Source organism: Diceros bicornis, chromosome 24 (genome assembly GCF_020826845.1).
Source record: "Diceros bicornis minor isolate mBicDic1 chromosome 24, mDicBic1.mat.cur, whole genome shotgun sequence".
NCBI classification, from domain to species: domain Eukaryota; kingdom Metazoa; phylum Chordata; class Mammalia; order Perissodactyla; family Rhinocerotidae; genus Diceros; species Diceros bicornis.
In genome coordinates, this window is record NC_080763.1 from 25,609,650 (window position 1) to 25,631,743 (window position 22,094).

The following is a 22,094-nucleotide window of genomic DNA, read 5'->3' on the forward strand; positions in this document are numbered from 1 at the left end:
TGGCCAGCTCGGTCCCCAGTTCCAAATTCTTGAGAAAGAGGAGGCACTCCTCCCCCAGCAACCCTTTGACTCATCTAGAGGCTTGCTCTCTCTCTTTTAATTCTTAGAATTAACTTCCTTCCTCCTGTACCCTTCTGTCAGGGAAAAAAGACTCTCCTTGGCCCAGCTTGGACCAGGTATCCACATCAAGGCTGGAGGGCTCTGCCCAGGGGCATGGAGTCCTGTGTACATGGGGTTCCCCAAGAATGTGTTGGGATGGGAGGCAGAGGTATCCAGCAGAGCCAGAGGCGGGCCCTCGAGCGCCTAAGGATAACCTGCTAGTGCCTGGAGTCTGAGCGTCCCCTCTGCTTTGGTGGGAGCAGGCAGATGGGTTCCCTGGTTGCTGGGATGGGGGTGCTCAGGGCTATAGCATTCTCTTGTTAATTTCTAAAGTAACAGTTTTCTGTATGGTTCACTTGGCAACTAATTATATAGGATCTTTGAACGTTTCTTCCTCTTTGTTGCCAACTGTTATTTAACTCTTCCCGTGGTTTATTGCTTCCGATATGTACTTAATTATGTCAGCATCTTTCACAGCACTTAAGAGAGGGTAAGTCCATCTTAGATGTTCACTCTCTGTTGGTTGACTTCATGGGTGGAAGAGGATACCAGGTGCCCACAGGGCACTGGGGTCTCTTGTCTTCTGTGTATGCCTATGGCCCCATCCTGCCTCAGAAGCTGTTGCTCAGGAAGGCAGGACCCTCATGGTTCTAAGACCCTCAGCTGAGCTGGGGTGATGACCTCCCAACTCTGGAAGCACAGGTGGGCATTAGGCTGCAAGTTAAGGCTGCCCTGTCCTAGGCAACCTGCCCAGCTGCCAGCTCCATGGGCTTGACACCTCCCAGTGAAATATTTCCTCCAGTTAATAGGAGACCCCTGCTAAAGTTTGCCGAGTCAAAAGAGCCCTATGTTTGGAGTGTTTTCTAGACCTTCCTTTAACATTTATTATCTGTTTCTTTGTAAGCAAAACATCTGAATTTCTTATCTTATCTTTAATACTCGCCTCCCCGGGCTGCTGTAAGTATGAAAAGAAATAATGTGTATCACCACGTTTTATAAACGTAGGCCTCCAGACAAACAGCCTGCGAGTTGAGTGGCAAATACACTAACTCAACGTACCCTTGAATGAATCACTGGTAGGTTAGATTTGGTTAAAAGCGTTGAACGAACGCTCGTTTCTGCGAGTGGGATCCAGACGAGGTAAGTTTTGGTGGAAAGAAGGAGATCAGAAGCATCTGGCCATGTGAGAAGGCCGGCCTCAGTGTGAGGCTGGAATTGAATACTGTGGGTACCGAGACGGAAGGAGAACATTGAGGGAGAAGGTGAATGAAGAGGGTGTGTGTGTGTGTGTGTGTGTGTGTGTGTGCTGGGGAGTAAATCAGGGTTTTTAAGCAGAGGGGCAGGGAAAGGGAACAACGTCCAGTGGACAGTGTGCACTCACACCCCTCTGGCCCCGACCTGTCTCCCTGCAGGTGCACCTCCGTTCTGCCAGGCGTCTCTGTGAGCTCTGCTGTGCCAACCGGGGCACCTTCATCAAGGTGGGCCAGCACCTGGGGGCTCTGGACTACCTGCTGCCCGTGGAGTACACCAGCACGCTGAAGGTGCTGCACAGCCAGGCCCCGCAGAGCAGCATGCAGGAGGTCCGCCAGGTCATCCGCGAGGACCTGGGCAAAGAGGTAGCTGTCTCTGCCGGGAGGGCGGGGCCCTGGGCCGCCTGCTTCTGAAAACGCCCTGCGGAGTTCTCGCTGCTGGGCGCTGGGGGTCCACCACTGGCACGGACCCACGCTTCACAGCAGCGTTCAGTGCTGAAATCAAAGAGGTTAGAAGGAAACCCAGTGGCCCTTGGTAAAAAATATTAGTTGGACCATATGAAATAGTTGATATTCAACTGTTTTTGACGTGCAGCCTAATATGATTCGTATGGTTCAACCTAATAATATCTATCAGTTATTGAGGGTTTTACTGTGTGCCGATGGCTGTGCTGTGTTCCATGCGTTCTCTCACTTAATCCTCGTGCAAACGTGAGGTAGGTACTGTTATCCCTCATGTTGCCCATGAGGGATGGAGGCTTGGGTGGTAAGGTAAAATGTCCAAGGGCACTTTGGTAAGTGATTCCAGTGCGCTGCTCTATGATGCTGTCAGTGAGCTGCCCAAACCATTCAATGCATTGGCTTTTCTGGAAGGTCTCTGGCAGGCAGTCGTCCAGCCTCTGCTTGATTACCTCTAGTGATAAGAAACTTATTCTCTCATTTGCTGCCCAGAGCAGTCCCTTCTTTGGTCACTCGTCTCTAATTGTGAAAGTGGTTCCTCCTAAGGGCTTAAACCCACCTCCTCAAGCCTCACTTTTCCAGTCTTCATTCCGTCCCCTGGAGCAACAGAGAAAGGGGCTACAGGCCCTTCTGCACACAGCCCTGGTCACACTCCTTTGCAATCATACCAGTGTCTGCAGGATGTGTGGAACCCACACTGGGCCCAGCGGTATGGACCCTAGCTGGCCTGTTCTGGTCATCTTGCTTCTGGGGATATAGGGAGGGGTTTGAGCAGCTGTTAATGGGTTGCTGAGCTGGGGGTCAGGCCCAACCCTACAAATTGTGTGTTATAATTTGAGGAGACCTCAGCGATCTCTCCTAAAAAAAACTTCCTCTCCCCCCTCACCTATTACTGTATTTGAAATTCTCCTCTTTGAGAGAAAATCCTTTGGGTCTTCTAGAGTTTTTCTGAGCAAAATAATCTTCAAGTCAAGCCTCGATCAACTGATGCCTTTCCTGAGATTACAACCTTTGATGCCTCCTAACTGCCCTAAAATAAAATCCTTAGCAGGGCTTTCAAGGTCCCCCTATCTGCTTTCCACCTGCCTGTCTGTTTCATGTCTATAACCTGGTAGGGCAGAGTGCCGTTAGAGTTTGTGCTCTGGAGCCGGGGGCTTGGACTTTGAACAAATTATTTGTCCTCTTGGCTCCTCACTTATCTGTAAAATGGGGCATAGTGCCCACCTCATAGGGCTGTTATGAGGATTAGAAGAGATAATGAGTATAAAGTGCTTGGTGCAATAGCTCACCTGGAGCAGACGCTCCACAAATATTAGCCACTACCATTACTGTTGTTATTTCCCTGTACTCTGGTCACACTGCACTGCTTATCTCAGGTTCACTGTGTACTCTTAGCCCGCAGTGCCTATGCCGTGCTCTTCTGCCTGTCTGGAACGTCTTTACTCCATTCTCTTCCTGTCTAGTGATTCCTTGTGTTTCTAGGCCATTCATCCATCTATCTATCCATCTACCGAATGCCACCACTGTGCTGGGTGTCCCAGCCAAATCCCAGCTCTTCTGTGAAGTCTTCTCTGACCCTCTGCACGACTTTGCTCCTCCACTTGTGCATCTTGAGGCTTGGTTAGTTGTGTCTAGGTGGTCCCGCTGCAAATAATAAAGTCTTTGGGGATGAAGACCATGACGGTCCTTTTACCCTGTAGTTACAGCACCAGCACGTAGCTGGTATACAGTAGGTGCCAGGGTTTGTTTAACGAACCAAGGGATGAATGAGTGAGAGCTTCCTTGGGCTACTCAGGGCAGGGCAGAGAGTAGGAGCAGAGGTTTCATAAAGATTAGTTGTTCCGGGCCGGCCCCGTGGCTTAGCGGTTAAGTGCGCATGCTCCGCTACTGGTGGCCCGGGTTTGGATCCCGGGCGTGCACTGACGCACCGCTTCTCCAGCCATGCTGAGGCCGCATCCCACAAACAGCAACTAGAAGGATGTGCAACTATGACATACAACTATCTACTGGGGCTTTGGGGGAAAAAAAAAGGAGGAGGATTGGCAATAGATGTTAGCTCAGAGCCGGTCTTCCTCAGCAAAAAGAGGAGGATTAGCACAGATGTTAGCTCAGGGCTGATCTTCCTCACAAAACAAAAAAACAAAAAAACAAAACAAAACAAAAAAAAGATTAGTTCCATTTTCGCTGATTTGCATGGAGCTGGCCCTGGCCCTCGGTCCCAGGTGCCCAGCATCCAGCCAAAGATGTCCCACTCTTCAGTGACAGCCTGGCCTGGAGGGGGCCTCATTAAGTGACTCTCTAGGGGGCCTGAATCACACAGAAGGTGAGCATAGAAACTTCCGTGGACTCCCTTCCCACTGAGGAACATCCCCTCCAAAGTGCGGGAGATTGAGTGAAGGGTAAACCTGGTTTCGGCCTGGAGTCAGGAGCAGACCACAGGCTGGGAGGAGCAGGGTTAGCATGCAGGGACCCCAGGCAGAGGGGACAGGATTGGCATGGCGCAGGCCTGCCCGTGGCTTTGCTTCTTGCCAAGACTATTGGCCTCCTGTTTTCTACAGCGCGAGATTCACCCCCAAATTAAAACTAAATAAATCACTGTAATAACAGTGTGAAATGCATCATTGCTGGCATGTGGCAGCTCAGTGGGGGTGGATGCAAGGGAGGGAAGGCGGCAGATTAACCCTTGGAGGCCGATTTGTCTGCGGAGAGCTGGAAGCGGGAGGCAAGAGCAGCTCAGTGGCTTCCTCCAGGCCAGGGTGGAGCAGGATGGGAAGTCCAGGGTGTTAGTAGTCGTGGTGGGCCCACCCAGCTGGCCAAGGGATGTTTGGGGTTGGAAGATCTCAACTGCTTCTTTTTATAATTTTTTTTTTATAATGTTTATTTATTTATTTTTTCCCCCAAAGCCCCAGTAGATAGCTGCATGTCATAGTTGCACACCCTTCTAGTTGCTGTATGTGGGACGAGGCCTCAGCATGGCCGGAGAAGCGGTGCGTCGGTGAGTGCCCGGGATCCGAACCCGGGCCGCCAGTAGTGGAGCGCGCGCACTTAACCGCTAAGCCATGGGGCGGGCCCTCAATTGCTTCTTTAGGGCCTCTTCTCTAGACTCCCCTGGCCAAGTAGCCCTGGGCGTGGTGGCCTGTGGCCCCTGCCCCTAGGTTGTCTTGAGCCCTCTGAGACACAGAGGCTAATGTCAAGGTCACGGTTCTGAGGGGGCGCCCTCTCAGCTGGGAAGCTCAGAAACCCCTGGTTTCTTACCCCGGCCCCCGCAGGTGCAGGATCAAAGCCTTCCCTCCCGCTTTCCTCCTCCTCTTCCCTCCCGGGAAGATGGCATTTGTTCCCTGGTGACGTACTTTCTTAGGCTGTGGGTGGAGGGAGGGGAAAGGGCCTGTGTGGGAAGCAGGGTAGGTGGATGTGGGGGTGTGAGGGCGGGGAAAGTCACTCACTTTGCACTTCCCTCCTCCTCCAGCCCCTCCCATGACACTTCTTGGGGAGCAGCTCTCCCCCCAGGAAGTCCTGGGCTTCCGCTAGTCCTGGGCTCCACACCTGCCCTGAGACCCTCAGTGGAAAGCTCTGTTTTGTCCCTGGTTTCAGGAGTGTGGTTAAAGGACACCGAGTCTGTGACGCATCACCATCTTCTTTCTAGGTCCGAGTCCTTGGATGGCCTCTGAGATTACTTGGAGCTCCAAGACTGCACAGCTGCCCCTCAATCTCAGGCTGAAGAGAGGGGAGGGGTGGCTGGAGAGGAACTCTAGGCTGGTGGGCTCCAGCCTGTGCTGGTTGATTCAATCTATGCCTCTTGGGGACCCCCCCGCCCCCCATCAGCAGAGGCCTTGGAGGGTCATTAGTGTCCTCAGACCAATCCTCATTCCAGGCAGACAGGGCTGGCCCTGAGGGGTATCCCCAGCATGGGGGTGGGGATGAGAGCGAGGTTGCAGCTCTTCTGGATCCTATGAATTACATTTGGTTCTGGATCAGTTCAGATCCCTGGACGGCAGCTGGTGCCATCAGTGTGGAGGTGAGGGCAAGGGAAGGGGCTCCATCCTGGCATAGGGGTTGGGGTAGGCAGGAATGTGTGGCCTGGGGGTGGGGGAACCACATAGCTAAGGGAGGGGCATGTGAGCCACAGGACGAGGCCTCAGATCTTCTGATTCCCAGGTCAATGCTTTGTCCCCTATGGACCAGAGCTACTTTTTGGCAGAAATCCTTTAGGAAATCACTTTTCTATGTGTCTCTGTCTTGGAAGTTTCTCAGGTAGTATTACCAGAAACTTACTTTTTTCCTTTTATTTGGAATGTTAGGCTTAAGTCCTGAAGGACGGTTCTGAGAAGCAATGAGAAGCCTGAGCTCTAGGAGGCAGAGTAATTTCTGCTGCCCCCAAAGTGACCTGGGTCTGAAGTGGGTTGGGGATTGTCTCAAGCTTTGGTCTCCTGACTGCCCTTGGGGCTTTGGGTCCAGGTGCAGTGCTGACCTTGGCCAGCAGATGGCGCCTGAGCTTGAGAGTCAGGGAGGGGTGTTGACGACATGGCCCTTCCTCGCAGAGCCCTGACAGGTGAGTGAGACTCAGGTTCTTTCTACTCCTGGGCATCGTCTATGCTGTGGAAGGAGTCTGGGCTGACACATTTGCACCCTTAATGGGGCAGACGCAGGCCTAAGCCGTGAGGCCATTGACCACCCTGGTCCCCAGAAGCTCTTGGCTCCATGCTGGAGGACATGGCAGGGTTCTTCACATTGACTGCCAGCCCATCCTTACACCTTCCTCATCTGGCTTAGGAGTCCTCTGAGGCCCTGTGCAGGCTCTAACGGCCTGCAGTTCTGTGGGTCAACACCTTTTCCTTCATTCTTCCATTCCTTCCCTTTCCTGCTTGTCCAAGCAACTGGTATGTAGTGAAAAAAAGGCACAGTCCTGGAAGTTGTGGGTGCAGCCAGTGATGGGGAAGACCTCATTCTGGCCCCTGTAGTCTGGGGTCATTGGAAGGTCCACTCATCACTGTAATACCTGGCCATGTAAGTGCCTGTGGGGTGTGCAAGAGAGAGAGGGGAAGAGAGGTTACAATTGGGTGGATGGAGGCTTTCTGAAGCAGGTGGCCTCTGGCCCAGGCTCTCAAAGATGGGTGATTTTGGAGGAGGTGGAGGCTGGAGGAGGGGATGACCGATGAATGAGATGGGCTCAGCAAAGGTGCAGGCCCTGGAAAGCATGGAGCATGGAGAGTGTGTGGTGAATAGTCATGTTGACTAGAATATGGAGTTTAGGTCAGTGAATAGTGGAGCTGAGGTTGCAAAGTTGTGGCTGAGGTCACATGATGAGGGGCCTTGGATATTCTTTTCATAATGGGAGCCTGAGGGAGAGGAGAGCTGGAGAGGGACCTGAGCAAAGAAGGATGGAGTGGGGCGGGGGGTGGTGGGGACAGGGGGAGTTGAAAGAACTCTCCCAAGAGCTGTATTGATAGTAACGTGGGAGACGAGGTCATCTTTTACAGGTGGGGTAAGGTGGAGGAGGGAGGTTTGAGGAGGGTGGAGAGCTTAGGGAGAGGAGCTACAGTGAGACTTAGGAAGAGATGATAGAATTGTCAGCTACACGGGTAGAGTTATCTTTGGTCAGGGACACACACACACACGTCTCCCCCCATCCCCAACACATACAGACAAGTCAGATCCTCTTACAATATGTTTCAAGAAATGATCCAGCATTGTTTATTGTTCTGGAATATATCTGCATCAGATAATGTTCTTTCCAGCCCTGAAATTCTAAGAAACACTGAAGGAAGTGAGTTCATCTCCTGGAGTGGACACGGAAACACCTTTGTTAGGGGCAGCACTTGTGCTGGTGTTGGGGTGTCGGGGTTTGGCTTGTGTACTCTGAAACCTGTTTCATCAGTCTTTTACCCCACAGGATGGGGATCTAGACTTGACCTTATTTTGTAATTTCCCATAGTCCCTGGGGACAGGTCCTGTGTGTCACAGGTGCTCAGTGTTCTTGATGGGCCATCTGACCAGAGTGGCTATGAGAATGCAGAAGAGAACCACTGTGCATCAGGTGGGAGGATGCACACCCCGTTGTTTCATATGAACCTATAGGTACAGGTGGAGGGCGACGTTTTTGTCTTGTTTCACTCAAGGTGTGAGCAAAAGTTCAGAAAAGAGATAAGCTCTTCCCCCAAGAACATCAATCTTGTGTCAAGCTTGGCTGGGGTGACAGAGAGGAGGCAGTCTCAGCACGAGGACCAGTAGGAGCAAGAGCGGAAGGTGGAGGTGAGACAGGAGAACCCTGTGTGAGGGGTTCCTGTGTGAGGGGTTCCTGGTGGTGGGAGCCCCGAGTGGGAGCAGTGCAGAGACTGAAGCAGGGGCTTCCGTGGAGGCCTCGGGCCATAGGGAGGGGGCCATGGGCGTGGATAGTGAACGGCAGACCCTGGGATGACCCTTATCATTTCTGCCTGGCTGCATATAGGACCTCTGCTGGCGCGTGGAGAACTTTGTGAGAACTAGGAAAGGCACCCCCTCTGGGTATCCCGTCTTCCAGGTGGTGGCATCTCCACCAGGGCTGGGTTTAATTCTTCTCTTAGGGTTTTTCAGAGGAATAGAACCAATAGGATGTGTGTGTGTATATATAAAATTAATAAAGATTGATTGATTGATTGATTTTAAGGAACTCATTTATGTGATTATGGAGGCTGAGAAATCCAAAATCTTCAGGGTGGCCCATCAGGCCAGGGACCCAGGAAGAGCTGATGTTGCAGTTCAAATCTGAAGGCCATCCGCTGGCCGAATTCCCTCTTGGCTCCAGATCAGTCTTCTTCTATTCAGGCCTTCAACTGATTGGATGAGGCCCACCCACATTATGGAGGGCAATCTGCTTTACTCAAAATCCACTGATTTAAATGTAAATCTCATCCCAAAACATCCTTACAGAAACATCAGAATAATGTTTGACCAAATATCTGGGCACCGTGACCCAGCCAAGTTGACACATAAACTTAACCCTCACGGGTCCCCACATGGCCTTTGGTGGGGACTGCACATTTCTGTCCTTGGTCCTACTTTCACACGACACGAGCCTCATGTTGAGCCTCTGAGGTGGGCCAGAGCCAAACGGCCAGTGGTTGATTAGCTTTGTGACCTCGAGCATGTGACTTATCTTCTCTGTCCCTCAGCTTCCTCATCTGTGAAACTGGGACAGTAACAGTACCTGCCACATTGCCTTGCCGCGAGGATTAAATGAATTCATGAATGTGGAGCTAGTAGAGTGTGCCTGGCACAGAGCAAATGGCCAGCAAACGTTAGCTGTTATTTTCTCTGTTTGCTGGATGCTTTATATGTGCGAGGAACTAAGGTTCGGAGAGGCTTTAAATAGCAGGGTCGGGTCTTTCACCAGGTTTTCTGATACTTGGTACAGTTCTCTGTCCCAGATACTGTTTTGCTAGAAGCATCCTCCTTTCTCTTCCCCTCCCTGACCGGTACCCAGTGTTCCATCTAGTGGCCAGGCCCTTCCCTCCCACTGTTAGAATCTCCCATAGGCTGCCTTGGGAGCCTGTCCCCTGGGCTTCTTGAGTCCCCGCCAATAACCCCCACCTTGGGGGGCTGCTGGCAGCTCAGCCGGGCATTTTTAACTGCCATGGTGCCCTGAGGCCCATCAGCAGCACGGCTTGCTGCTCTTGGTCCCCAGGGCTGACTCCATGGATGAGGAGGAGGTGGAGGTGGAGCTGGGTGCCCAGGGTCACGAGTTGGTGGCTGTGCCCACTCAGCTCTTCTCACTTGCAGGATGGCAGCCAAACTCAGCTTCACTTGTGCTGGAGGAGCTGAGTGTGGGGCGTATGCAGGACTAACACACTGTAGGTTGGACTGGGGCTAGGGGAAGTGGTTAGGGGGGAGGAGCCCCTCCAGCCCCCAGGGCCAACTCCACCTCGAGTGCCCCCGGCTGGCAGCAAACTTTCCCTTCCCTGGTGTCACATGCATCCATGCTCTCGTATTCCTTGCCGCCTTCTCTCCAATGCTGATCCAGCTTCTCCTGTCCTGCTTTTATTAACTCATAAGTATTTGTTGATGCTTCTCTGCACCAGGTACTGTGCCAGCCCCTGGGGGTCTCTGCCCTCTGGAGCTCTTTTCACTGTTCTCGCACACTAACAGGGGCCTGGCTGAGGTCGGCTCCCCCTTTTCTGCCCACCGGGCTGCTCCTCTGGCCTGGAGCCGGGGACCACCTTGAGAGCTTCCGCTGTCTTTAGATTTGCTTCTCTTGGTCCTGAGCACAACCTTTGTTTGTTCTGGTGTCTGGTTTCTTTGTCTCCCAGACAGTCCCCGAGAAGGGTACTATGTGAGTGTTCTGGGAAGGGGACAGAAGGAGCTGGTGACCACAAAGCCGTGTGCGGGGAGGACTGGGGGGCGAGGGAGAGAGATCACTCCCCCTCCTGACTTGGCCTCATCCAGCCTTCCCAGCAGCTCTCAATAAAAAATACATTTATATTAAAAACATAATGAAGAATAAAAAAAACATTTTCCCCCCAATAATGCCGAACATCAAAAGGAGATTTTTATCAATTATGAGAGAGATTTGGGCCATAAAATGGTAATTTAACGAGTGGGAGATGGATGGCGGGAAGCATTAACGTCAGCCGGGACGGATGGTGTGCCATTAGTCACCAGGGGAGAGACTGAGCGGCTGCGGTGGCGCTGGCGGTGGTGCGGGCTCTTCTTCCCCGGCCGCCTGGCCCTGGCCGCCGCCCTCCCTCGGCCCATGCCCCTCTCCCGGCCTGCGAAGCCTCTTCCTCGGGGGCTCCCGCTCCAGTCTCTGAGGCACCTTCAGTCTGATTGTTCTGGTAGCTTCCAGATGAATCTTCCACAGCTTGGGCCACGTCCCTCTCGTGCCTGTGGAATGGAGGCCCCCAGAGAGCTCCTCAGGAGCTGCTCCCGAGTTCATTCCAGCACCATCGCCTTCTCTACTCTTCCCATAGCTCCGCCCTGGCCGCACAGGGATTCCCTCCATTAACCTGCCTTTCCCTGCCCCGCCGGCCTGTCCTCCATTCGTGATGTTCTCTCATTTCCTCTTCTTTACTCATCAGACTCTGTCTCATCCTTTTAAGCTTCAGGTCTAACAACAACAACAAATATTCGCATACACACGCACGCTGAATGCTTGCCAGCTTTCAGGCACTGATTTAAAGGTTTCACATGGATCAACTCACTTCTCATTAAAACCTTCAGGGGTAGGTACTATTACTGCTTATTTGACAGATGGGAAACTGAGGTACAGCTCTGGTGGGATCGTCTCCCTCGGCCTCCTCACGCACCCCCAGTCAGGATTAGTGGCTCTTGCGTTTCCCCTGGGTCCTTCCTGTTCCTGCTGCAGCTCTTAGGCAGCTGCTTGTTGTGTTAAGGTTGGTTGCTTCCCCATCTTCAATCCCCCATGGGGCCTAGTGTGGGCTTTGCATGTAGTAGGTACGCACATGTGGTTGAGTGGAATCACGGAATTACTTCGAATGCTCCTGTCTTCCTCGAGCCGTCGCTGACCTCCCGGCCAGGTTGGACTGACCCCCTCTTGTGAATCCGGAGCACTTGGTTGTGGCCTGTAGGTGGTCCTCTTGCTTCAGCCTGGTCGTCTGGTCATCTCAGTGCTGGGTTTATCTTCTCGGGTTGGCAGGTCTCCTCCCACTCATCTTGGGTTTCCTCAGTGAACTGCCCAGTGCTTGGCACACAAAAGGGGCTCAGCAATGGATTGTCACTTGCACCAAGATACTCTGTCTGATGGAGGACATCACGGCCTGGCATTATGGGGCCTGGAGCCCTCAGGAGGCCAGCTCTACCCCTGCCTCGGTCTTGATTCCATTGTCCCCTGGGACATTCCCATAGGAGCCTGTGGAAGGCCATGTGAGGGTGTGTCTGGGGCTATCTGAACTACGGGCTGAGGGCAAGGGCAGGGTCTGGCTTCTAGAAGGAACAAAAGGATCGTTTCTGAGGCAGTGTGGCATAAAGGGTAATAAAACAGGCTTTGGAGTCAGAGAGCCTTGCGCGAATCCCAAATGCCACCATCTTCTAACTGGATCCTTAGTTCTTTCTGAGCCTTAGCTTCCTTGTCTGTAAACAAGGGTGATAATAGAGCCTTTGCATTAATAGGGCCATGACAAGGATTGAAAGATACAACCCATCTAAAGTGCAGTACCTGGCGTTCAGTAACTTCAAGGAACCGTTAGCTATGGTCGTCACATGCAGAGTTATGAGCAAGAAATGAAGTGTAAGTCCAGGACCCTCAGATTACATCCAGCGCCTCACCTGGTGCCTGGATCTTCTTGTTCAGCCTTTGCTGTTCAGTGGCAAGTGCTTTACACAAAGCTCTCCAAGAGAATCACTGGCTCGTGGGTTGTAAGGATTTAGAAATCATCTTGTCCAACCCCTGTGTTTCCAGGTGAGGAAACTGAGGCTCAGAGAGGGAAGTGACTCACCCAGAGTGGCACAGCTGCATGGTGGCAGAAGCAGGACTAGAACCCGAGTCTCCTGACTCCCGATCCAGCGCTCGTCCTCTTGGACCCTTCTGTTCAGGGGTGGAAGCTTAGTGCCTGGAATGAGAGGGCCAGCTGTTGGGATTGAGGCCGGTCTTGCCATCAAAGAAACCCAGGGGGCCTCAATAGCTTCCACCCTACTAGGACCTTATAGTTTCCTGTGAATTTTGAGGAAGCCATATTTTCATTAATTTATCCCTCGTGGTGATAGGATTCTAAGGTGCTCTTTGTATCCTTCTCCCAGCGCTCCCATTTGCTAGTGGTCTGGAGTGATTATACCTGTGTGCTCACCAGTTCACCTTCAATCCACAGACCATGCTTGGGGAACGCCCCCTCTTTGGGATCTAACCTGCAGGCTGGTGCCCAAACCCTCTGCTTGGCTGCTAGGTCTAGGCTGTTCCATGGAGAAATGGCCTCGGTTCACGGTGGTCCCATTCACTGACTCGGGAAGGCTGGGCCCACCACTTGCTGTCTTTGCTCACTCAGAACATACAGATTGGTTGAGCAACTGATATGTTCTTACCTCTGGGCCAACGCTGTGGGGGATATAGAAAATGTCAAAGCCACGTCCCTCCCTCCCTCCCTCCCCAAGCCGGGCAGACAGAACAATACACAGAGGGAGTAATTAGAGAACAATTAAGATTCAGCTGTGGGGCTGATGCAGGGAAGTTCAGGGGAAGTTCAGAAGAGGGTTCTTGGAGGAGGTAGGTCCTGAGCTGGCCCTCAAAGGATGAGTAAGATTTAAGGAGTGAAAGTAAGAGGGTACACGAGACTGGGCAGTGTGGTGGCGAGTGCTGAACACAGCTCGTTCAGTGCCTGAGAGCAGACTGGAATGGCAAGGGACCTTGTTGGGAGTGTCTTAGTTTGCTAGAGTTCTTGCAACAAAGTGCTACAAACGGGAGGCTTTACACAACAAAAATTTATCATCTCACAGTTCTGGTGGCTAGAAGTCCCAGATTCATGTGTCGGCAGGGTTGGTTCATCTAGGGCTGTGAGGAAGGATCTGTTGCATGCCTCTCCTCGAGCTTCTGGTGGATTGCTGGCAGTCTTTGGTGTTCCTTGGCCTGTAGGAGCATCACCCCGATCTCTGCCGTCCTGCTCACCTGGCGATCTCCCTGTGTGCATGTCTCTGTGTCCAAATTTCTTTTTTTCCTAAGGGCACAGTCATATTGGATTAGGGGTCCACCCTATACCAGTACGACCTCATCTTGACTAATTATATCTGCAATGACCCTACTTCCAAATAAGGTCACATTGTGAAGTGCTAGGGGTCAGGACCTCAACATATGACTATTTGGAGGACACAATTCAAGCCATAACAGGTGGGTGCATTAGGGCTTTTGTGGTTGTGAGGATCAGAACCCCAACTTGAATGAGCTGAAGCAAAAAGACAGATGTATTGTGTCGTGTAACCACAGTTTAGGGAGAGTTGGGGTAGAGTTGGGCTTTTGGGGGGCTCTTCTAGGACTCTTCTCTGTCTCTCAACTTATCTCTGAAGGTCAGCTTCATTCACAGTTGGCTCCCTCCATGACCAGCTGCCATCGGCATCTCTCAGCCTCACCTCTTCCCTGCTTTGCCCCTAGGAGGGCTCCCCCAACCCCAGTTTCATTTTATTAAATTCCAGATCAGGACTCTGACCAACTTAGCCTAAGTCAGACGTTATTCTGGGTTGAACAGTGTCCCCCAGGCTCCTCTGCCCCATTCATGTCTACTTGGAACCTGAGAATGTGAAATAAGTTTTTGCAGGTATAATTAGGTAACTTACTATGAGTTTATACTGGATTGGGGTGGGCCCTAAATCCAATGACTGGTGTCCTTAGAAAAAGGCCGTGCAACGATGGAAGCAAGAGATTGGAGTGATGCAGCCACAAACCGAGGAACTACAAAGATCACTGGCAGCCACCAGAAATTAGGAAGAGGCAGGGAAGGATTCTCCCCTAGAGCCTTCAGAGGGACCGCAGGCCTGCCAACACCTTGATTTCAGACTTGTAGCCCCCAGAACTGTAAATTTCTATTTTAAGCCACCCAGTTGTTATAGCAGCCTTGGGAAACAAATACAGATGTCCATCCTCAGACCAATCACTGTGGTCAGAGGAGGGGGGCGGTCTGTAAGAAGATGTCACCCCTCTCATTTAAACCCCAAGGTTAGAGTTGGGGTGGGGTGGGACAGAAGAAGGTGTAAAGAAGGGTAAGGCAGACAAAACTGTCGATCTTCATGTCAGTAGATAATAATGTTATAGTTTCTGTTTATTTGGTACTTGTTATGTAGTACATGTTGGCTGGATTTTTTTTTTTTTTGCCAGGAGATCAGCCCTGTGCTAACATCTGCCAATCTTTCTCTTTTTTTTTTTTTTGCTGAGGAAGACTGGCCCTGGGCTAACATCTGTGCCCATCTTCCTCCACTTTATATGGGACGCCGCCACAGCATGGCTCACAAGCAGCGTGTCGGTGCACGCCCGGGATCCGAACCGGTGAACTCTGGGCTGCCGCAGTGGAGCACGCGCACTCAACCGCTTGCACCACCGGGCCAGCCCCTGGCTGAATGTTTTATAGATGTTTCAATCTCTTATAATAGTTCTGCAAGGCTGGTAGATTTCACCATTCCAGGTTTCCCTATGAGGAAGCAGAGGCCCTGAGAGGTTAAGTGACAGCCACAGTCACATAGCTAAAAGAAGCAGAACCAGGCTTTGAACTGTTCCTGAGTCCCCACCCCTCACTGTGCAGCCCTGGTCTTGAGGAGGGGCTGGTTTCTGGAGAGCAGTAGAGAGGGCACATGCATTGGGTCCTCATGTGCAGGCTTCAGAGAGTCGCCACAGGCCCCAGGTCTTAGAAGTAAGCTATTAGTGTGTGCATGTGTGTGCAAGCCCCCACGACTGATGAAAGGAGACATTTCAGGCAGTCAGCCAGCAGTGCAGGATGGATGGAGGGGCCCAAGGCAGAGCCGTGTGAGGAGACTCTTTCCACCATCCACATCGGGCAAAGGTGAGCTCTCCCTCTGGAGCCTTTTTTAGCTATCTTGCGGAGCTGGGGCAGGGCCAGTTTTTCTCCCCTCGCCATCCCCCTGGGGCTGTGAGTGAGTGTCCCAGGCAGGGCAGTGAGTCAGGAGGCCACAAGCCAGAGGATGAATGCCACAGCCACTGCTCTGAGACTGCCAGGGGGGCTGCAGGGTCCTCATCTTCTTGAATGGAACTCATGGCCTTCCTTCCTCTCCCCAGAGAGAGGGGGGTGAGTCTTCCCTTGTAGGCTGCTCAGGCTGGGGTAGGTGGCATGGGCAGGGTGGGTGTGACTGCTGTGGTTTCCGATGCCTTCTTCCAGTCTCTGTGTGAGCCAGAGGGTTGTCTTTACTGGTGATGGAGTAGGAGCGATGATTTGGAGGAGTCCCAGGTCCTGCCCCGTCTTACAGGGAACATAATTACCCACCTCAACCGAGTGCTCACTGCGGGAGAGGTGCTCATCCTAGTTGGGTGTTCCCAGAAGATGACTCCAAGACAAGGATCCAGTGAGGGTTTTGTGGGAAGCTCAGGTACTGCCAGTAGGGATGTGGGAACATGGATCAGGGAAGAGAAGGCAGCCGGTGACTATGTCTCTCAAACCTGCTGCCACAGTGTGGAGACTGAGAAATGGTGCCAAACATTCGCCTTGGAATCATCACACCCACGGGTCAAGGGGGAAGGCAAGGTGTTTATACACCAGCTTCCTAACTCCATGAGTGATGGTTGAGCCCTCGGGCACAGATGCAAACACTGAGAATTGCGGGAGGGAGCAGGAGGAAGATCTGAAGGAATCCGGAGGGGCTCTGGATGTGCTTTGCAGGCGTCATCTCCTATAATCCTCACAGCTGCCTTATGAGAGAAATACTATTATTCCTGTTTAACGAAGGAGCAAACCAAGGCCAGAGAGGTTGAGTCATGAGCCTGAGGTCACACAGAGAGTACAAGGCTGAGTCAGGAGCAGAAGCCGGGGCTGACTCTGGACTCAAGCTCCTCAACCCTGCCTTCTGCTGCTCTCTGTCAGGAGCCCTGTGCTTTTCACAAAGTTGCGCATCCTCGCAGTTTATGGCTTCTCCCAGCATTCCTGAGTGGGAGGCGGGACAGGCTGATGGGGAACCCTAGCGGGTCAAGACCCTGTGTATTTATTAAGTGTTTTCTCCTTCCCTAGCATGTGTTAGACGTTTTCAAACACAAGGTCTTATTTTAGTCCTCACAGCAGCTCAGCGAAGTAGGTGTCCCTTTCCCCATTTTTTCCAGACGTGGACGCTGAGATTCAGAGACGCTAAGTAACTCACTCAGGATCCCACAGCAGGACAGCAGCTCCGCTGGGAACTGAACCTGAGTGTTGTGTGACTCCAGAGCCAATTACACAGGCAGGTTCGGGGAGGGGAGGGCCTGTGAGACCCAGTCTGCCTCTGAGGGCCATGCTCTTTCTTCTGACGTGGCACCAGTCCGCCATCTTGCCTTCAGCCCTGGGCTGGACCTGTGTTGCCAGAAGAGCCAGTCAGATGATGGCTGAGGAGGTGCTCTAAGAAGCTGCAGTGAGGTCATTAGGCTCCTCTCCTCCATCTCACCTCTGGAAAAGGTGCTGCCCCTTGGTGCCCGCAGGCCTGGGCTGGAGATGGGGGTGACGAGTGGTCTGTTCTCCCGTCCCTTCCTGAGCTGGGCCCTTCTCTAGGGAAGAGCCCCCTCCTTCCACTGCCCCGGTCACCTCTCCCCACTGTCTACCTGACGCTGCTCCTTGGCAGCAGAGGAAGGCAAGCCCTCCACGTCTGGCCGATTTATGTTCATCATTGGAACACTAATGTTTAATCTGGAAAGGGCTAATCAATTTTTTATGCTGATTATGAGTAGGCCAGCTGTGCCTGCTGCTTTATTCATGGAGCTTCAGGAACAAGCCTGTGTCCCAGGCCAGCCTCCCTTGGTGATTTCTGCCATGAGAGGCCCTGTTTCAAGGAAAGCCCCTCAGTGGCCTTGCCTGTGCCACTTTGGGGTGACTCCTGGTGTGTGTATGCCTGTGTGCATGTGTGTGTGCCTTGTTTGTCACCAGGGAGGGTAAGCTGACTCCAGGTGGAGAACCAGATTTGAGTGTGTACGTGTGCACACGTGTGTGTGTGTAGAGGGTGGCTGGTATGGGGCTGGGGCACAGTTAGGGAAGTGGAAGATGGAAGGTAGAATTATAGGATCCTAGAGTTAGGAGGGCCATCAAGGATCACGTACTCCAACACCCTCCTTGTCCAAGTGAGGAATTAAGATCCAGAAAAGATGAAGCAACTTCCCTTAGATCACATGGCTGGTTGGTGGCAGAGGTGGCACTAGACCCCCAGTCCCCTTAATCAGAGGGCAGAACTCTTTCCACAGTATACGAATGGGGTGAGAGAGTCAGAGGGAGGTGCTGTGTGGGCTGCTCTGCTTGAGTTACTGACTCATCCCACAACTGTGACATCTCTGAGGAGCTTACATTTTAGGTAGAGAATGGGCTGTAGATATAGCTTAATAAGAGGTCAAGACGAGATGAGAGAAGGTCATCTGAGGTTTGGGCTACAGCTTTTTTTTTTTTTTTGGTGAGAAAGATTGGCCCTGAGCTAACATCTGTTGCCAATCCTCTGCTTTTTGCTGAGGAAGATTAGCCCTGAGCTAACACCTGTGCCCATCTTCCTCTATTTTGTATATGGGATGCCGCCGTAGCATGGCTTGATGAGTGGTGTGTAGGTCCGTGTCCAGGATCCAAACCTGCAAACCCTGGGCCGCTGAAGCAGAGCACGTGAACTTAACCACTATGCCACCAGGTCAGCCCCTGGGCTACAGTTTTGAGATATTCTCAGAATCCACAAATGGGGTCGCAGAGAGGGGTGAATTAGGGCTTTTTGGAGGAGGTGAAACCTGAGCAGGACTTGAGTGCTGTGAAAAGGAGGAGCAGAAAGGCCTGGAGAGCCATTTTGGGCAGGGGGAGTGGCCGGAGCTGGTGAGTGGCGGCAGGGCTGAGGATGGCATCTCTGGTGGGCATCACCTCAGGGAGGTGTCTGAACCTTGAGCAAGACCAGGGGGCCCGTGCCACCTGTGTCTGGGTCTGGAAGCATGGAGCCCTGGGCCAGTGGGGCAGGTGCTCGGCCTGGACGGCTTGGACAGGACAGTCCTGTGTGTTGGGTCCCCCACAGTCTTTCTCCCTTCTGGGCCTTCACCAATCTTTTGTTTATTCATTTCTTGACTCAGCAGGTGTTTATTAAGCTTCTGTGGTGTGGGCCCCGGGGGTTATGTGGGTGACTCAGCTGCCATCATGGTGCTTAGGATCTGGTTGTAGGGGAATGGCAGATGTTGAACAAGTGATCAGAAAAATAAAAATTGAATGACACTTGAGATGAATGCCACGAGGGAAAAGTACAGGGTGCTCTGAGTTTGGGGGGCCCGGGGGGCCTTTCTGAGGAAGTGATGAAGCTGAGACCAGAGGATGGTTGGGGGAGTGGAGGGTGGGACGGAGAGAACAGAGAACGCAGAGGCCTTGGGTGAGAGAGAGTGTGGATCTGTCCGGGGGCAGACAGGGGTGGTGGTGGCGGGGCAGAGAGATACTCTGAAAGGCGATGCTGGAGAGGCGTGCCGGGTGTGTTCAGGAGACCTGGGGCTGCAGCCCCCGGTGGGCTCCATGCAGAGAACCGCTCTTCTGGTCTGCAGGGCTTGCTTGGGTCACACGGGTGGACCTGGGAGACCAGTTATGAGGCTCTTGTGGTCTTCTTGGCAAGAGGTGGTGGTGGCTCAGGCGAGGAGTGGACGGACGTATTTTGGAGACTGAGTCAACAGGCCTCAAGGATGAATTAAATGGGGACGGACTGAGGGAAGGAGGTGCCACGATCGACTTCCAGGGTTCTGGCATGAACAGTGGGGGACCAGCTCAGAACTGACCACAGCACTGGAGGGACGGTGGTGGGGAGTGTGTTAGCAGGTCATCCTGCCCACAGGTCATCCATCCCGCCTGTGGGAAGGAGTTTTCTACACGGCTGGGATTTGCACAGTGGTCCCCTCTCTCCTTAGAACTGGTGGTCAGAGAAGGCTGGAGGGTCCACGTGGCACTAAGCAGTTTGGGGTTCAGCATGGAGTGGCTGGGACCCAGCATTGGGTTTCTGGTTTCCAGATATTAAACAACCATCATCAGCACCCTGATGTAACGAGAGCTTGAGGGCAGTGCGTGTGTGTCCCTGTAACCGACTTTGTAGAAGGAGAGGCTGTTACTTCAGCAGCTGGAGCTGCTCCTGCAAATCACCTGTGTCATCGTCACTGTCATGAGAGAGTCTCATGGGCCTCCTCAGGGCCCCCTCTTCCTGTCTTTGATGTGTGAGCTGACGACTGGTGCTTCCGTGTGGGGTGTAGCCAGGGGAGCAGGGGACCCCTTGCCTGGGAGGGGATATGGGGCTGGTTCTAGGTGTCATCCCCTGGCACAGTGGAACGGGAAGAGGTGACGTGCCCTTCCTGGTGCCACATCTTGGGGTTCACACTCACCCTGTGCCCCTCACAATGCCAGTGTAGCCCATTGTCTCATCCTGCAGCTTTCCAACCCCATCACTGCCCTGGGAAATACAGCAAAAGAATAAAAACTGACGTATCCTGAGAGTGTTACATGAATGCTCTCCAACAGGGTCAGCAAACTTTTTCCGTAAATGGCCTGTATTAGGTTCCTGTTGCTACTGTAACAAATTACTACAAATGTAGTGGCTTAAAACAATATGCATTTATTATCTTGCTGTTCTGTGAGTTAGAATTTCTAAAATTCAGGTGTTGGCTGGGCTGCGTTCCTTCTGGAGGCTCTAGGGGAGAATCTCTTTCCTGTCTTTTCTGGCTTCTAGAGGCTGCTTGCATTCCTTGGCTTGTGGCCCCTTCTTCCATCTTGAAAGCCAGCTTTGTAGCATCTTTAAATTACTTTCTTATCCTTTCACCTCTACTTCCTTTGTCATATCTGTGCTCTGACTCTGACCCTCCTGTCTCCCTTTTATAAGGACCCTGTGATTACACTGGGCCCACATGGTAATCCAGGATACTCTCCCCATCTCAAGAACTTTAACTTAATCCCACCTTTGGGGATTGGGACATAGACATCTTTAGGGGGCCGCTTTTCTGCCTGCCACACGGCCAGATAGTAAATATTTGGTTTTGCAGGCCACACACCCTGTTGCAACTGCTTAACTCTGCCATCGCAGGATGAGAGCAGCCATAGATGATTTGTGATAAATGGGCACGCTGGGTCCCAGTAGAACTTTATTCATGGGCACGGAAATTGAATTTCATATAATTTTCACATGTCACAAAGTATTATTCTTTTGATTTTTTTCAAATACTTAAAAAGGTGAAAATGCATTCTTAGCGCGTGGGCTGGATTTGGCCCACGGGCTGTAGATTGCCCCCCATCACTCTAGATGCATAATATCCTTTAATGTTTAGAACTCCCCTACCTAGTGGGTGTTGTTCTTTTCACTTCCATTTTGCAGAATGTTAGTGAAGCTGAGCGGTTTGCCTAAGGCCACCTAGCGAGATGTTGGCGGGTAGGGCCGCTGACACCAGAGCTGGTGTTCTTCACTACTGCTCAACTTCACTGCGGTTGGCCAGGAGTGTGTGTGGTTTCTCCCAAATGTGGGCTGTCTTCTCTATAGATCCAGAAAGTTTGGGTTTACCTCCCTTTGAAATCCCTGGGCACTGCTGCTGTCACCTGCAGAGTGAATCTGGAAAACTTCTCGCTGGGTGAAATGTGCTCAGGTGTTCTAGAAAGATTGCATGACCTTTGGTACCTGATCTCACTTGTTTGGGGCTCTGAGGCATGGGGACATAGCTTAGGCTCATTTGCTGGGTGGCGTTTTGCCACCTCCCAGAGGCTAAGAGAGTCGGTCCTGACAGAAAATGGTGGTGCTGTAAGCAGAGGATGTGTCTGTTTAATTTTCTCCCTTCCTGTATTTTTGGGTGTAGGAACATCTGAAGGTTGTTGGAAAAGGCCTTTGGGGTTTTGTGAGGGCGAGCCCATCAGGTTTTAGAATTCCTGGGCCTCGCCAGAAATGAATGTGAGTTGCTGTGGCCAGGCTTTCTCCCCTGTGGGCATGAGCTATGGATGAAGACTGCTCCCCCTGCCCAAGTCAGCCTGGGTGCCGGGTTGGGAGTTGCTGCCCATCTTCTTTCTGGCTCTCTCCTGTAGCCGTAACTTATTTCTCTTATTATGGTTCACATAAGCCGTTCTCTCTGCCTGGAAGGCTCCTCTTTTCTTTCTTCAGCCAGTTATCTGGTTAACTAGCTCCTCATCCTTCAGTTGTCAGTTCTTTGTCACCTCCTCCAAGAAGCCCTCCCTGCTCAGGTTTCATCCTCTGAACACAGGCTTTTATGGTACCAGATACCTCTCCCTTCATAGGACTTATTAGAGTTGGCCGTTTACCTCTGCTGAATTTGTGATTACTTGATTTCTTCCTGTCTCCCCTACTGGACTTCAAGTTCCAGTAGTGACTCTGGAGGGTGGTGGCTGTACCCAATTTGGACTCACTCCCCATCGAGTCCCAGTGACTAGCACAGTGCCCTGCACATATTAGTCACTCAATAAGCATTTGTTAGATGAATAAATGAATGACCTTCAGCAAATATGTTCCTCTCTATAAAATGGTGGCAATTAAATCTCTTCTACCTAACCTCAGACGGGGTTGAGAATTACATAAGAGCACTTTGAGAGCAACAAACATTTGCAAATATAAGGAATTACTATGGCTGAGCGTTCAGTCCCTGCAGAGCAAAGATACCCTGACATCCCTTATACCAACGCTCAAGTTCAGGGCCGAGGTGGTCAGTCCTGA

The 22,094-nt window shown here is 52.0% G+C and overlaps 1 protein-coding gene across 4 annotated transcripts in view; it reads left to right on the forward strand.

Annotated features, from left to right (window-relative positions):
• Positions 1-22,094, forward strand: part of ADCK1 (aarF domain containing kinase 1) — a 141,242-nt gene that overhangs the window by 70,733 nt on the left and 48,415 nt on the right. For 3 of the 4 annotated variants that reach the window (XM_058567461.1, XM_058567460.1, XM_058567463.1), the window contains one exon: positions 1,512-1,715. The exons of the other annotated variant lie outside the window; for it this stretch is intronic. In XM_058567461.1, coding sequence (XP_058423444.1) covers positions 1,512-1,715 — 204 coding nt within the window. The remainder of the gene's footprint in view (positions 1-1,511; positions 1,716-22,094) is intronic. 4 annotated transcript variants of the gene reach the window in all.